This window comes from Trichechus manatus, unplaced genomic scaffold, assembly GCF_000243295.1.
Source record: "Trichechus manatus latirostris isolate Lorelei unplaced genomic scaffold, TriManLat1.0 scaffold00130, whole genome shotgun sequence".
Lineage (NCBI taxonomy): Eukaryota > Metazoa > Chordata > Mammalia > Sirenia > Trichechidae > Trichechus > Trichechus manatus.
This window is the reverse complement of record NW_004444066.1, coordinates 1,924,191-1,939,961: the sequence shown is the minus strand read 5'-3', so window position 1 is coordinate 1,939,961 and position 15,771 is coordinate 1,924,191. Positions and strand designations below refer to the sequence as shown.

Genomic DNA, 15,771 nt, shown 5'->3' with positions numbered 1-15,771 from the left:
TGGAAGCTTAGGAAAGTTAAGAAAGTTCCCCGGGTGCCTCCAGCTAGAAAATGGCAAAAGTGGGAGGGGAGCCCAGATTGTCCACAGCCAGCACTCCTAGCCACTCTTCTGACACTTCTTCAAAGCATCAAGCTTTGTGTCAAATTGGTGTGAATTTCACACTAGATTCTTCTTTCTTTTTCAACTGGTTGTGCAGCCTGAGGTAAATCAGATAACCTCTTTGACCCTCAGTTTCCACCTCTTTAAAATGAGAGGGTAAGATTAGGTCATCAAAATATGTGTTTGTTGAATAAATGTTTGTTGGGCATCTACTATGTGCTGGTTGAGACACAGTTCCTGTCCTCGTGGAGTTTATTACAACTGTAGCAAATCCGTCTCTAAATACTACTGATTAGTACTGGGGGATCTGTATGATTCTGGAGAGTATTAGGAAATAGCAACAATAACAACAATATTAATACAGTAACTGTCATTTAGTGAGTGCTTGTTCCAGGCACAGAACCATGCTAATTGTTTTGCGAGCGTGACTTTACCTAGTCCTCCCAGCCTATGAGGTTGGGATCCTAGTACTCTCCTTTTACAGACCAGGACTCAGGAGTTCTCTAACGTGCCCATGGTTGCACAGTTAGGAAATGGCAGCACAAGAATTCCAGTACCTGCAGGTCTAAGTCCAAAGCCCTATCCACTGGGCTATTCCAAGCAAGACTCCAGTTCTGAGAATCTGTATTTCTGACAAACCCCTTGGAGAGTCTCATTAAAATTCAAGGCTATTGTCATGGTGGTATGTATGAGCCCCGGCAGAATCATTTGTCATATGTATTATACCTGTATGATTTCTCTTCAAATTAAATTCTCTGGTAGTTTAAATCACTGTGATTCAAATTCTGTAGCATTAAAGAGGAAGCTAGCATTGATTGCAGGCCCTTCTATATCCACTGCACTTGAAAACTAGCTTTGCAGGGTGGGTTCTGTACAGTTCTTGACCTGAGTGCCAGCTGAAGGGTTTCCTGTATCTATGATGTATACAGAGTTCTCTCTGGGATGAGATTCCCCATCGTATGTCAGGCATATGCTTTGAGTCACTTGTTTTTCTTCTATGAGATCTTCATGGTTAGGTCTGAAGTTCAGAAGGAACCAGTGGGGAGAGGCCCACTAAGCAGACTTTCAGGCCCACAATAAGAGTCTGCACACCCACAGGGTGAGGGGACCCCCCAGGTCAGGCTCCCCAGTGATGTCATGACCAAGATCCCTTAACAGGAGGGCTTTGAGGGAAAGCCCAGCATCACAGCTGCCCACCTCCTCCCCACCCCAGCCTGGCCTCTGCCAGTGTCTTCTGGAGAATGTCTTCTCCATCATGGTCTGCGTCTGGAATCAGTGTCTTCTGATGGAGGATTCAGGTGCAGAGGTTAAGCCCAGCTTTGGAGCGAGACAGACCCAGGTTCAAGGCCTGGTTAACTTCACTTCTGTGAGCCTCATGTTCATCCATCGTAGGACAGCGACAAAAAAAAAAAAAAAAAGACTGTTGCTGTAAAGTCGATTCTAACTCCTGGTGACCCCATATGTTATAGAGTACAACTGTTGCATAGGGTTTACTTGGCTGTAATCTTTACCAAAGCAAATCACCAGGCCTTTCTTCTGTGGCACCACTGGGTGTGTTCAAACTGCCAACCTTTAGGTTAGTAGTCTAGTGCAAACTGTTTTTACCTCCCAGGGACCTTCTTGTAGGGCACAGATATTAATAATATGTACCTCTTGTAGGGATTGTGAGGATTCAGTAAAATAATGCCCATAAACTGCCCAGCGCACACGAACCTCCCTGCTCTAGGAAATGCTCTTGCGTGCTCACCGCAAACTCCCTCAGTTCAGAGCTGCTGCCTCTTGGCTCCGCTTTCTTTGCCAACTGCTTGTTAGAAGCATTTTGTGAGCCTCCCTTGGCTATCTGCTGGCTGCCAGTCATCCCAGGCTGCAGAAGCCGCCACCAGGTAATGGCAGCCCTCACACTCCATCTACCTCGCCCAGATTCACTCAGTTCCCTTCTCTGTTTGGACCTTTGTGATAACATCTCAGTTACATGAAAGCCACTTAGAATCCAAGGTCCCATGTTAAGAATCTCATCAAGAATCAGAAAGGAAACAAAAGGATGTTGCAAAGCTTGGGTACTAAAGCTCGTGGTTTTCATACAGAGAACTCCTTCAGAACCTAATTGTTCTTTATAAAAAACTATAACACGTCTTAAATTGTAAGCAGTATAGAGTTTAAAAGCAGGAACGCTTCCACACATCGGCACTTGCTGATAGCAGCAAGAAGAAATCATTGGGCCCTCACAGCAAAAAAAAATTTTTTTTTAAAGGTGGGGTAAGGGTCGGAGAACAAAAGAATGGGAAAAAAAAGAAAGAAACAGACTTAAGAAATCCAAAAAGTTTAGCAAACTGGGTTCATTCATTGCTGGGCAGCAGTTCTCAAGATATGGTTGGGCATCCCTAGGGGTCCCCAAGATGATTTCAGGGGATACATAAGGTCTAAACGTGAAGCGTCTTTTTTATCTCTTTAAAAAAAAAAATTGTGATTTAGCTGAAAGTTTACAGAGCAAATTAGTTTCTCATTAAACAGTTAGTACACAAATTGTTTTGTGACATTGCCAGCCCCACGATGTGTCAACACTCTCCCCTTCTCCACCCCAGGTGACCTGTATCCATTCATGCATTTTTCCTGTCTCTTCCTGCCTTCTTGTCTTTGCTTTTGGGCTGGTGTGCCTATTAGTCTCATATACATGACTGAACTATGAAGCACGTCCCTTACGTGTGTTATTGTTGGCCCTATAAACCTGTCTAATCTTTGGCCAAAGGCTGAATGAACCTCAGGATTGGCTTCAGTACTGAGTTAAAAGGGTGTCTGGGGGCCATGCTCTCGGGGTTTCTCAAGTATCTGTCAGACCAGCAAGCCCAGTCTTTGTGTGTGTGTGTATGTGTGTGTGTGTGTGTATGTGTGTGAATTGGAATTTTGTTCTACATTTTTCTGACGCTCTGTCTGGGACCCTCTATTGTGATCCCTGCCAGAGCAGTAGGTGATGGTAACCAGGCACCATCTTGTTGTTCTGGGCTCAGTCTGGTGGAGGTTGTAGTAGTTCTGGTCCATTAGTCCTTTGAACTAATCTTTCCCTTGTGTCTTGGTCTTCTCCTCGTTCTCCTTTGCTCCAGCCAGGGTGAGACCAGTAGATGTATCTTAGATGGCTGCTCACAGGCTTTTAAGACCCCAGACGCTACTCACCACTGTTGGATGTAGAACATTTTCTTTATAGACTATGTTATGCCAATTGAGCTAGATGTCCCCCGAGACCATGGTCCCCAGCCCTCAGCCCAGTAGCTTGGTCTCTCAGGGAGTTTGGATGTGTCTGTGAAGCTTCTGACTTTGCCTTGGTCAAGTTGCGCTGACTTTTCCAGTATTGTGTACTGTCTTACCCTTCACCAAAGTTACCACTTCTCTACTATTTAGTTAGTGTTTTTCCCTCCCCACCCCTCTTCTCCCTCGTAACCATCAAGGATTGCTTGTTTCTGTGTGGTAACGTTTTCATATGTTTTTATAATAGTGGTCTTATACAGTATTTGTCCTTTTGTGATTGACTTATTTCACTCAGCATAACGCCCTCCAGATTCATCCACGTTGTTAGATGTTTCACAGATTCATCATTGTTCTTTATCGTTGCATAGTATCCCATTGTGTGTAAATACCATAGTTTATCCATTCATCTGTTGATGGGCACTTAGGTTGTGTCCATCTTTTTGCTATTGTGAATAATGCGGCAGTGAACATGGATGTACATATGTCTATTCGTGTGATCGATCTTATTGCTCTAGGATATATTCCTAGGAGTGGGGTTGCTGGATCGTATGGTATTTCTATTTCTAGCTTTTTAAGGAGGTGCCATATTGTTTTCCAAAATGGTTGTACCGTTTTGCATTCCCACCAGCAGTGAAAAAGAGTTCCAATCTCCCCGCAACCTCTCCAACATTTGTTATTTTCTGTTTTTTTGATTTGTGCCAGTAATGTCAGGGTGAGATGGTATCTCCTTGTAGTTTTGATTTGCATTTCTCTAATGGCTAGTGATTGTGAGCATTTCCTCATGTGTCTGTTAGTCGCCTGAATGTCTTCTTTGGTGCAGTGTCTGTTCATATTCTTTGCCCATTTTTTAATTGAGTTGTTTGTCTTTTTATTGTAGGGGTGTTGGATTTTCCTATAGATTTTAGAGATTAGATCTTTGTCAGATATGTCATAGCCAATTTTTTTTTCCCAATCTATAGCTTTTCTTATTACTCTTTTGGTGAAGTCTTTTGATGAGCTGAAGTGTTTAATTTTTAGGAGATCCCATGTATCTAGCTTGTCTCTGGTGTTTGTGTATCGTTAATTGTGGTTTGTATTCTGTTGATGCCGTGTGTTACGGCTCCTAGTGTTGACCCTACTTTTTCTTCCATATCTTTATAGTTTTTTGCTTTTATGTTTAGGTCTTTGATCCATTTTGAATTAGTTTTTATGTATGATGTGAGGTATGAGTCCTGTTTCATTTTTTTGCAGATGGACATCAGTTTTGCCAGCACCATTTGTTAAAAAGACTGTCTTTTCCCCATTTAATGGACTTTGGGCCTTTGTCAAAGATCATGTGGCCATAGGTAGATGGGTTTACATCTGGGTTTTCGATTCTGTTCTATTGGTCAATTTGTCTGTCATTGTTAAACTATGAAGCATCGTAGTAGTTCATCTGCTAACCAAAAGTTGGAGGATTGAGTCCACCCAGTGGCACCTCAGAAGAAAGTCCTGGCAATCTACTTCTGAAAAATCAGCCATTGAAAACCCTATGGAGTGTAGTTCTACTGACACACGTAGGGTCGCCATGAGTCAGAGATGACATTACGGCAACCGGGAAAAAAAAATGTTGTATGCCGTTTTCACTCACAGGTATACAGTGGAGTTTTCCAGAAGTGACGTATGATGGCATAGTAGCTCTGAAGGATGTGTGCTTGTGTATTCTTGTGTTCTAAAATTTTCTCAGTTTTCATTGATAATACAGTTAATATTTAACCAAGTAAGACCAAAGCTCTTTGGGGCCCTCAATAATTTTCAAAAACTGTAAAGTAGTCCCGAAACCAAAAAGTTTCAGAATCACTAATACAGGGATGGACAGCCCTACGCACCCCATGGCCCTGACATTCCTGTGTGATGGCAGAACAGTGTCACAGATTTCACGTATGAATTGTGGCTGCCAGCCGCAAGAAAACTCCCATGCTGCCCTGCGGTGCCTCCCTTGTAGCACTTACCATGGTCTCCCTCGTGAATAATTATGTGTGAGAGAAATAAAACAAGAGTACGCACGAGCAAACCCACTGGGACAATGTCTTATCCATTTTCTAATCCCTCCTCCCCTCAGTGGCCAGCCTGGCAGATAATTAGTGCTCAGTAAATGTTTTGGGATTGAATTAACTGGCATTCAGTGTCTCTGTTGAGGATACCAGGAAGGTTTGTGCTTCCATTTGAAAAGATTTCCTTCAAACCAGCTAAAATTAGGCTAAAATGATTTTAAAGGATCTCCTACTTCAGAGGGAAACTTCAACCACCCAGAACCCTCGCTTATGTGGAACTGCTCACTCTCAGACCCTGGGGACAGTGGGACCTCCAGGCACCATTCACTGGACTATGATGTGAGCAGTTGCCCCTGGAGTGGTGTGATTCAGCAGCTCCAGGAATCTGACAGACTTGGAATAAAACCTGGCCCCACCTCTTTCAAGCTGAGTGACCATCCCATAGCTTCTCTCAATAGGACCTACTCATAGATGCACTGTGGGAATTAAGGGAGAAATCGCATGGAAAGCCCCTACCTCAGAGCCTGGCAGTAGAGAGTGCTCATGAGGTGGTGGCTGTTGTTGATAGTGGTCATCGAGTCGACTCCAAGTCCTGGTGACACCGCGCACAACAGAATGAAACCTTGCCCTGTCCTGTGCCATGTTGATGGTCATTGGTATGCTCGAGTCCATTGTGGCAACCACTGAGTATTTTGAGTGCCTTTCAGCCTATATTGAATAATATTTTGTTGTGATCCTTAGGGTTTTCATTGGCTGTTTTCAGAAGTAGATTACCAGGCATTTCTTCCTAGTCTGTCTTAGTATGGAAGCTCTGCTGAAACCTATCCACCATAGGTGACCCTGCTGGTATTTGAAATGTTTGTGGCGTAGCTTCCAGCATCACAGCAACACGCAAGCCACCACAGGACGACAAACTGACAGACAGCTGGTGGCATGAGGTGGTAGCTGTCAGTATCAGCCTTTTGCTCATTTTCAACCAGTTTGGGGTGATAATGGAATGCCACAGAAAGACTGCAACATTACATTTTCCCAACAAGTGCCACTATCTACACATAAGATTTCTATTTTAAGAAAGTCCTGGTGTGGTCTCCTGTTCTTCCTTCTATCGTCAAACACATGCAGAGTACACACAGTGAGCAGGCACTGGACTAGACACTAAGGAAGTCCACACTTACTGAGCCCCGCAGCCTGCTGAGGGAGGTAGACGACACCCACACAGATCAGCACAGTGCCATGTGGTAAGTACTACAACGGCAGCGTAGTAGCTGACTTGTAGTGAGCATTTACTGTGTGCTGGGCAGGGCACCTTTTATGCATGGTATAACTAATCCTTACAGCAACCCTATGAGGCAGGTATGGTTTTTATCCCCACTTTGCAGAGGAGGAAACTGAGTCACAGAAGGTCACCTAACTTATCAAAGGTCCCACAGCTAATGAATGATGGTGCCCGAATTTGAACCCAGGCCATCTGTCTCCAGAGCCAGTTCTCTCTGCACGATGTAATAGCCCCTCTTACACATCCAGTCCCCACAGCTACAAGTCACAGTCTCCCCAGTTCCCCAGGAGGCTCCAGGGTGAGGAGAGGCACTGCAGTTGGGAGTCAAGAGTCTGGAGCTGAAGTCCTAGCTCTTTTACTCGCTTCTGCATAACTTCGAGAAAGTTCCTTAATATTCTGAGCCTTGGTTTCCTTATCTAACAAGTGTGTTTGTGTGTGTGCTGCGTGTGTGTGCGGGGGGGTGATCATGGAACTTGTTGGTAGAATCAGAGAGAATACTGCAAGGCAATACAGCGCATTGATTAAAAGAATGGAGTGACAAAACCTGGATTCAGTCCAGGCTCTGCTAGCTGTATGGCCCTGAAGAAGTTATTTAACTGCCCTGAAGCTTAGTTTCATCCTCCATAAAGGGAGATAATTAAATGCTCCATATGAGATTTAAATGAGACAGTAAGTATAAAAGGGCTTAGCACAACCCATAATGACTTTTTCAACACAGTTTAGCCTTTATTATTATGCACAAGTGATGGGTGAGTTGCAAAGCAGGACAATATTACTACTGTAATGTAGCTGGTCTTCAGCTCTAAGGCAAACCAAGCCCCGAGTTACTGTTCTGGACCAGGAGACATCAATGACATCATGGTCTTGGCATGCTTCAGTCTTTAAAGGATTCTGTCCTCTAGGATCTTGAAATTCACTGTGGTCCCAGACCAGCAGCATCAGCTGGGAGCTTGTCAGAAATGCAGGATCTCAGGTCCTACCCCAAACCTCTTGAATCAGAACCTGCATTTTGACAAGATCCCCTAGGTAATTCCTATATACTCAAGTTTGAGAAGCACTGGTGTAACATAGAAAGAAAGAATGGCAACGAGAGTTTTTGGCCTGGGGTGAGAAGGGTTAATGTTTAGCTTGGCTCCAGCCAAGGCACCGGAAACAGAAGGTTCCAGAGATTGAAGCATATGAACTGATGGGACAGGAAGGCTCCCTTCCTGCCTGTGTCCTGGGCAGCCAGGAGCTCTGGTCTGAGACCTGCACTGAGTCTGGAGCTGCAATGAGAAAGAGCCTCTAGACCTGCAAAGCCGAGGGCAGGCTGGGACAGAGGGAAACCAAGTGCCTCTTCTGGAGGCTGTCTGGGCTCAGAGTTGTTAGGTGAGCCCACGGAGGTTCAGTCCTCAGGCCAAGGCCGCATGAGGTCTGAGGCAGAGTAGAGAGGCCTGGAGGGACACCATGGGATTAACTGAGCGGGGCCCTCCACAGGGAGGCTGCGTTGTCAGCGCTGGGACAGCTGTGTGAGGGCCTCCGGGTTCTCCCTGTGCACCCCGCCCAGCCCTCTGGCCCTTGCTGCCTTGTCCTCTAGGTTGGGCGAGGGGCCAGGACTCCTGGGCACAGAGCCATGACCATGTTCCATTGGCCTTCCTCCCCAGTGCTAGAGCAGCTGCTCCCGGAGCTCACGGGGCTGCTCAGCCTCCTGGACCACGAGTACCTCAGCGACACCACCCTGGAGAAGAAGATGGCTGTGGCCTCCATCCTGCAGAGCCTGCAGCCCCTCCCAGGTCAGCCAGCAGCACTCTGCCCAGGGTTCCACGTACGTGGACAGCAAGGCCTCCCTAGGCCATTCTCAGGAACCTTCAGGAGCGTCCCAGGGCCTGTCTGCTGGAGGAAATCTAAGCTTCGTAGCAGGGCATTCAGCGCATTTCATGATCTGGCCCCAAATTCCTCAGCCACTTAGACCCTACTTCCCCACCACAATCCTAGCTGGGCTCTCTGTGCTCCTCTGTCTCCAGCCCTCTACACATTCACACACACACTACACTTACCACACACTCACATAAACACCACACATGACATACACCACACACACAATATACATTCACATATACCTCATATACATAGTACACACACATAATAAATACACACCCCACACGTGCTTACATAGCACGCACATATACAACACACTCACATTCAACACACTTGACACACTATACACAAGTGCATATATATTACACACTTCTACACACATCATACACATTCACACTCACAACACAAGTGCATATAACACTCCTACACACATCACACACATTCACACTCACACTACACAAGTGCATATAACACACACATCACACACGTTCACACAACACACTATACACAAGTGCATTATTACACACTCCCACACACATCACACACATTCACATTCACAACATACTACACAAGTGCATATATATTACACACACCACACGCTCACATACAACACACCGTACACACACAAACACATCACATACTCCTACACACACTGTACACTCTCACACACACACCACACCGTCACACACCTCACACTCTCGTGTGCTTCCCCACTGTCTTTATCCACGCCCCTCCCTCCACTTGCCCACATCTTCTCTGCCCTTCACTGTCTCTCAGCAGCAAGCCCTCCTCATCTAAACCCCAAGTTAACCGGGTTAACAGAGGATCTCAGTAAACTCTCATGAGCTGGACACATGTCCTGAGTGTTCGAGGAGTCCGAGCAATATGGCAGGAAGTCACCACTGGGTGACTCTAAGCCCCACTCTTACCAGCGACAAAGCAAGTTGATGTCACCGCTGCCCTCACAGGGCTGTTAGAAGGATGAAAGGGGCAGTGGTTTTCCATCTGTTCTCTCAGCCTGGCCGTCCCCAGAGCAGCCCCTATCATCTGTTTTATAGTCTGGGTTTCTGGACGTCCTTTTATTTAAAGAAAGAGACCCTCAGTAAAAATTTAAAAATGAAAAACAATAACTTAGGATGTGAACATTCTTTGCACACTGCGTGCTGTGTGCTGTGTGAGACAGACGTCTCAGTAGGGTGGGGGGAGCCTAGCCCTTCCTCAGCATTTGCAGCCACGGGTCCCTTCCCTCCTCACAGCTGGTGGGTTCTTCTCCTCCCTCACAGCAAAAGAAGTCTCCTACCTGTACGTGAACACAGCTGACCTCCACTCTGGGCCCAGCTTTGTGGAATCTCTCTTTGAGGAATTTGGTAAGCCACCCTCTCCCGACCTCAGATACAAAGCCGCCCCTCTTCCCACCCGTGCATGTCCACCACCCCCATCTGTGGAAGGGTCCCTGAATTGGGCTGGAAAATACCTGCATTCTGGGCTGGCTTTACCATTACCTCATTGAGTGACTTGGGGCAAGTCCATCCCTCTCTGGGCCTTGCAGCTCTGAAAGTCTAGTCAGAATCTACGTGGTTATAGGAAATCATCCCAGAGATTTGAGGAGAGGCAGGGATGAAAGTGCGGCCCAAAGAAGGTATAGCGTATAAGCATATTACCTTGCCACCTGCCACTTCCAGCCATTGATAGTGATTGCCTGGAACACTGGCCTCCAGGGGCTCATGACAGCTGTTTGGGAGCAAGCCTGCTGGGATGCATGTGGTGCAAACTGTTAACACACTTGGCTGCTACCTGAAAGGTTGGAGGTTCGAGTCTACCCAGAGGCACCTTGGAAGAAAGGCCTGATGATCTCCTTCTGACAAATTAGCCATTGAAAACCCTATAGATCTACTGTGACACACAAGTTTGCCAAGAGTTGGATTTGACTTGATGGCAACTGGTTTTACTGGCTCTTTCCCAAGGGAAGACAGCACTATTCAACACAGGGAGAAAACTTTGGATCTGGGTGAGAGAGCTTTTGGGATGGAGAGACTAGGGAAGACGTGCTTCTGTAGACTAACTCTTGAAAATTTTCACAGCACCGTAACAAATCTTATCTTATATGATCTTCTTGATAACCCTGGGCAATGGGCGAGGCAGGGCTTATGGCAGCCAGTTTACAGATGAGGAAACAGTCTCAGAGCAAGTAAGTCACTGCTCAGGGTTACCTGTTGCGAGCAAAGGTGGTGGACCCGACCTCGCACATAGGCCTCTTGCCCCAAATCCAGCCCCCTTTCCACTCTGCCATGCTCATCCTTGTTTTTCTCTGCCTCACGGTTTGACCCTCCATAGACTGTGACCTGAGTGACCTTCGGGACATGCCAGAGGACGATGGCGAGCCCAGCAAAGCAGCCAGCCCTGAGCCAGCCAAGAGCCCAGCTCTGAGGAATGTGAGTCTTGACCTGAGGTCCCACGCCCATGGGCTCTCAGTCCCTCTGGAGGGGCGTCTTAGTCTCCTAGTGCTGCTATAACACCAATATACAGGTGGGTGGCTTTAAAGAACAGAAATTTAGTTTCTCACAGTTCTGGAAATTAAGTCCAAATCAGGGCTCGCCTGGGTCAATTCCTTCCTTCTCAATAGCCGGCAGTTCCTTGGCTCCTTGGCTTATAGAGGATCCTCTCCCGGCATCTGTCTTCCCCAGGATGTGCTTGTTCCCGTGTCTAATGTGCTTTTTTTATAACTCAGGAGTGATTAGGTTTAGGACCCATCCTACACAATACGGCCTCATTACCATAACACACAAAACCCTGTTTCCAAATAGGATTATATTCATAGGTATAGGGGTTAGGATCGCAACATGTTTGGGGGGATACAATTCCATCTGCAACAGGGAGGAAAGAAACACTGCCCCCTTAACACTGGGGACACTCCAGGTGGGAGTTCAAGGGCAGAAACAGCAATGGGTGAACATTTCAGTGGCCTGTGACATGCTCACTGTGCCTGTGCTGAGCAGAGATAATGAGGGGAACTGATCTGTCCCCTCAGGCCCAAAGGACATCACCACCCCCAACTTCTGATTGCGGTAATATAGGTGGGCTGATGACGAAAGCTCTGGACCAGGAGTTACGTGGCCTCTGCTCTCCCCAATTTTGCTGTGTGGCCTTGGGCAAATTGCATCCCCTCTCTGAATCTGAGAGTTTTATCTGTAAAATGAGGATTGAACCAGATCTAGGGTTCCCAACCTTGGGATCATGGAATTAGAGCAAGGGGTCCCTAATCCATCAAGCATGTCCATTGGCCAAATAATTCACTATCATCATCACCATCATCAGTGGTACCAATTATAGACCACTCACTGTGTGTTTTACACGTTCATAGCAACTGGATAAGGTTGACAGTGTTATTATCCCCACTTTACAGATAAGTAAACTGAGGCTCAGGGAGGATAAGTGACATGCTCAGCGTCCCACAGATAGTAAGTTAACTAGTAAACTTAGCTGTAAAGCAGGGGCTCCCCTGGCCCTAGAGCCTAAGCTCTTAGCCACTAGGCAATACTGCTTCACTAAATAAGGTGCCTCACTTACTTGTCCTATTGTTACTCAAAGGAATGTAGATGTTGTGATTAACAGAACACACATGTGCTTAAAAGTACTGCAGCCTTCACAGTAGCCTTCAATAATTCTGTGTGCTCAATCGAAAGTATAACTACTACTCTGTGGCAGTCCATGAAACTTTTAGACATTACAGAGGAGCCCTGATGCTTAACCAATGTGGGTAAGAAGCCCAAGACCAAAGAAATTCTCAAGTTTTCCCTATTCTGCCATTCTGTGACTCTGTGGGCAGCTATGGCTTCACATTCAGACTGGATCCTGCTTCTAGGAGCTCCTGCCTCTCTCTTCCGTGCCTCCTTCCCTCCCTCTCTCCCTGCTTCCCTTGGCTCTGCTCTCCTTGCCTCCTAGGTCTCACACATTTCCTCTGTTCTTCTCCAGGCAGCTGACCTGCCTCCACCACTCCCCAACAAGCCTCCACCCGAGGACTACTATGAGGAGGCCCTTCCCCTGGGACCCGGCAAGTGCCCTGAGTACATCAGCTCCCACAGTGAGTTCTGGCCCCCTGGGAGGGCTTGGGGAGGAGAAGGAGGCAGCCACACACCTCTCCTGAAAAGCCAACTCTGAGCTGCTTTGTGTTGTGCTGGCACTCCCAGGCTGGTACCTGCCCAGCCTCGTCACCACTTTCTGAGGAGAAGCCATCCTGAGTACCTGGCCTCTTTAGGGATGGCCTTGGTGGGCCAGAGGGTGTGTCCCTGGGGGTCAGGGACTTGGATTCTAGTCCCAGTTCTGTATGGCCTTGGCCTACCCACTTCCCCTCTCTGGACTTCTATTCCTCTACCCTTAAAAAAAGAAAAAAAGAGGAGGGACTAGCTATACTCAGAGAAGTGCTCTAGGGTGTAGGTACACAGATGACCACTGCAACATTGTTCCAATACTAAAGCTGTCGCTATGTTTGTGAATGTTTTATAGGATTTATAATAATAGCATAGTACTTGTAAGTAATTTATATATAGTGTTGGGTACTATCGATTCCAACTCATAGCAACCCCATGTGACAGAGTAGAACTGCCCCATAGGGTTTTCCAGGTTGTAATCTTTATGGAAGCAGATCACCAGGTCTTTCTCCTGCGGAGCTGCTGATGGGTTCAAACCACTGACCATTAGGTTAGCAGCCAAGTGCTTAACTGCTGCGCCACCAGGGCTCCTAATTTATATATGTGTGTGTAATTTATAACAAATATACATATAAATCTTGATTTTTACTGATAGGTAGGCCCAAGAAAACAATTTAGAGGGCACTAATACAAGTTGCCTTAGAAAACCTCTTAAATCAGCCATCAAGGATAGTCCTTGACTTAGACTCTTCCCTCAGTTGGTTTTCTCCAGTGTTGGAATGAGGCTGGCTGTTCCTTTGGTTGAGCATCAGATGAAGTCACTGGCTTAGGTTTAGGGGCCCAACATTACATACAAAAAACCTGTATTATGGTTTTTGGATGACCAAGCATGTGTAGTAAATTTGTATAAGATAATCTTTGTGTGATGGTACCTGATCAGAAGTGAATTCCAAGATATATCCATTGAAAATAAGTACAAAATATGGCATATAACATGATTCCATTTTTTTAAAATTTGGTATACACACACACACACGTACACACACATGAATTCATTTTAACAACTTTTTTGGGATACTCAGAAACTATTAACAGGATTTTCCTGTGGGAAATAAGTGGAAATCTGAGCGAAGAGGACAGATTTTTCCATTCATGTGCTTCTGAATTGCTTGAATTTTTTTACCATGGGTATATATTTTTTTATTGTGGTAAAATATACTTAAATTCACCACTTTAAAGTGTACAATTCAACGGCATTTACTACATTCACAATATTGTACAACCATCACCACTTTCTAGTTCCAGAATATTTTCATCACCCCAAGAGGAAACCTTGTTCCCATTAAACAGTCATTCCCCATTCCGTCTTCCCCCAGCCCTTGGAAACCAATCTGCTTTTCTCTCTATGAATTTGCCTCTTCTAAACATTTCATATAGATGGAATCATACAATATGTGGCCTTTTGTGTCTGGCTTCTTTCATTTAACATAATGTTTTCAAGATTCATCCACATTGTAGCATGTATCAGTACTTCATTCCTTTCTATGGCCAAACAATATTCCTTTGTGTGGATATACTGTATTTTGTTTATCCATTCATCTGTTGACTGATACTTGAGGTTGTTTCCACCTTTGGGCTATTGTGGCATATTATTTTTATGATCAATAAAGTAGTTAAAAAAAAGTTAAATGATGGAGTTGGACTAAGTGACCTGAGGCCCTCTTGAGCCTTGATAGTCTTGAATTCTATGTCATTGCAAAGAGCTGTTGGGGCGTGAAACAGGCAATTTTATTTTGTTCATTCAAGGACAGGGGACAAGTGCTTCTTGGCCCCTGAATCTCTAGTTCAAGCCCTTTGGCTGGATGATGCTCCTGCACCTGCCCCCAGAGCTTGTTCTCCTCCCAGGACGTCAGAGGAGCCGCCTCCCAGGAGCAGCTGTGCTCCTGGGACAGGAGGGAAGGGAGGGCCTCAGGAAGGGCTTGTCCAGGGAGGGTGCCAAGCCCGTCAGGGAGTATCCTTCCTCTCATACACATTGTCCAGCCCTGCCAGGTGTCTGAGTGCTTTTCTCCCAGAGCACCCCCCTCTGCCCCGTCCCACCTCCTTCTCTGGCCCTGACGTCCCCAGTCCACCTCACAGGGGATGTCCTGAGCATCTGAGGCCTCAGTGTGCTTGCTGCAAAAGGCAGGCTTTGAGCGTCACTTGGGGGATTGAACAGTGTGTCCTAGTTGCTGGGAAATTCAGTACTGCTGTCCTCAGGAAACAGATGAACGGGAGGGACTGGGAGCCCAGAGCAGAGCTCTGAAGAACCCATACTGAAAGTTGGCACCCACAGTTCTGACCCAGGCTCTGTCACTAGCAAACTGTGTGTAGCCTTGGTTTCTTTGTCTATAAAGTGGGCTGATACCCACCTCCCTGCATTGTAGGAATCAAAGAAGACAATAATAATAGCTCACATTTGTCTAGTGCATTCTGTGTGCCCGCCATTGTGCTGAGAGTTTCTATGCATAATGGCACTTCATGCAAGGTGGAAACTCTTCATCACGCTTTACAGGTGAAGAGTGAAATGAGGAGGAACATTTTTCCCCAAGGTCACTCTCTAAATGGCAGAGATAGGATTTGAACCAATCTGATCAACCCCAAAGCACATGCCCTTAACCCACTGAACTTCAAAGTGTGTTCTAGGGTCTGCCTGTATCAGAATAACCTTGTTTGTTTAAAAGAAAAAAATTCCAATTCCTTGGAGTTCAATATATTTTCTATTTTTATATATGTTTAGAAATTTTCTATTGGTTTTTTCATACAAATTCCTCAGCCCAGCCCACCCCAGTGAATCAGGGATCTGCATTTTAAAATGACCCCTAGATAATTCTGACGCAGAAATCAGCTCTGAGCTGTTCCACTAACCGCTGTACTATACTGCTTCCCAGCTACAAATAGGAATGTGTTGTGGAAATTCAGTGGAGGTAGCTGTTGTATTCTCTATTTATGTGCATCATTATTAACTCCTCTAGTCCTGTTTTTCCTTTGTGGTCCTAGGGATTTAGAAGGAGATCCTCTTTGACAAAAGGAGGGAGGTACTAGGAAGTGAGCGGAATGACTGAAGTGGAAGATGAGGCAAAGGCAGAGCAGGGAGGGAAGG

At 46.0% G+C, this 15,771-nt stretch overlaps 1 protein-coding gene across 1 annotated transcript in view; it reads left to right on the top strand.

Moving 5' to 3' along the window:
• AFAP1L1 (actin filament associated protein 1 like 1) overlaps positions 1–15,771 on the top strand; it is an 89,107-nt gene that overhangs the window by 24,850 nt on the left and 48,486 nt on the right. Inside the window, exons 2-5 of the mRNA XM_023739178.1 lie at positions 8,204–8,399; positions 9,768–9,851; positions 10,819–10,916; positions 12,457–12,565. Of these exons, the coding sequence (XP_023594946.1) occupies positions 8,204–8,399; positions 9,768–9,851; positions 10,819–10,916; positions 12,457–12,565 (487 nt within the window). The remainder of the gene's footprint in view (positions 1–8,203; positions 8,400–9,767; positions 9,852–10,818; positions 10,917–12,456; positions 12,566–15,771) is intronic.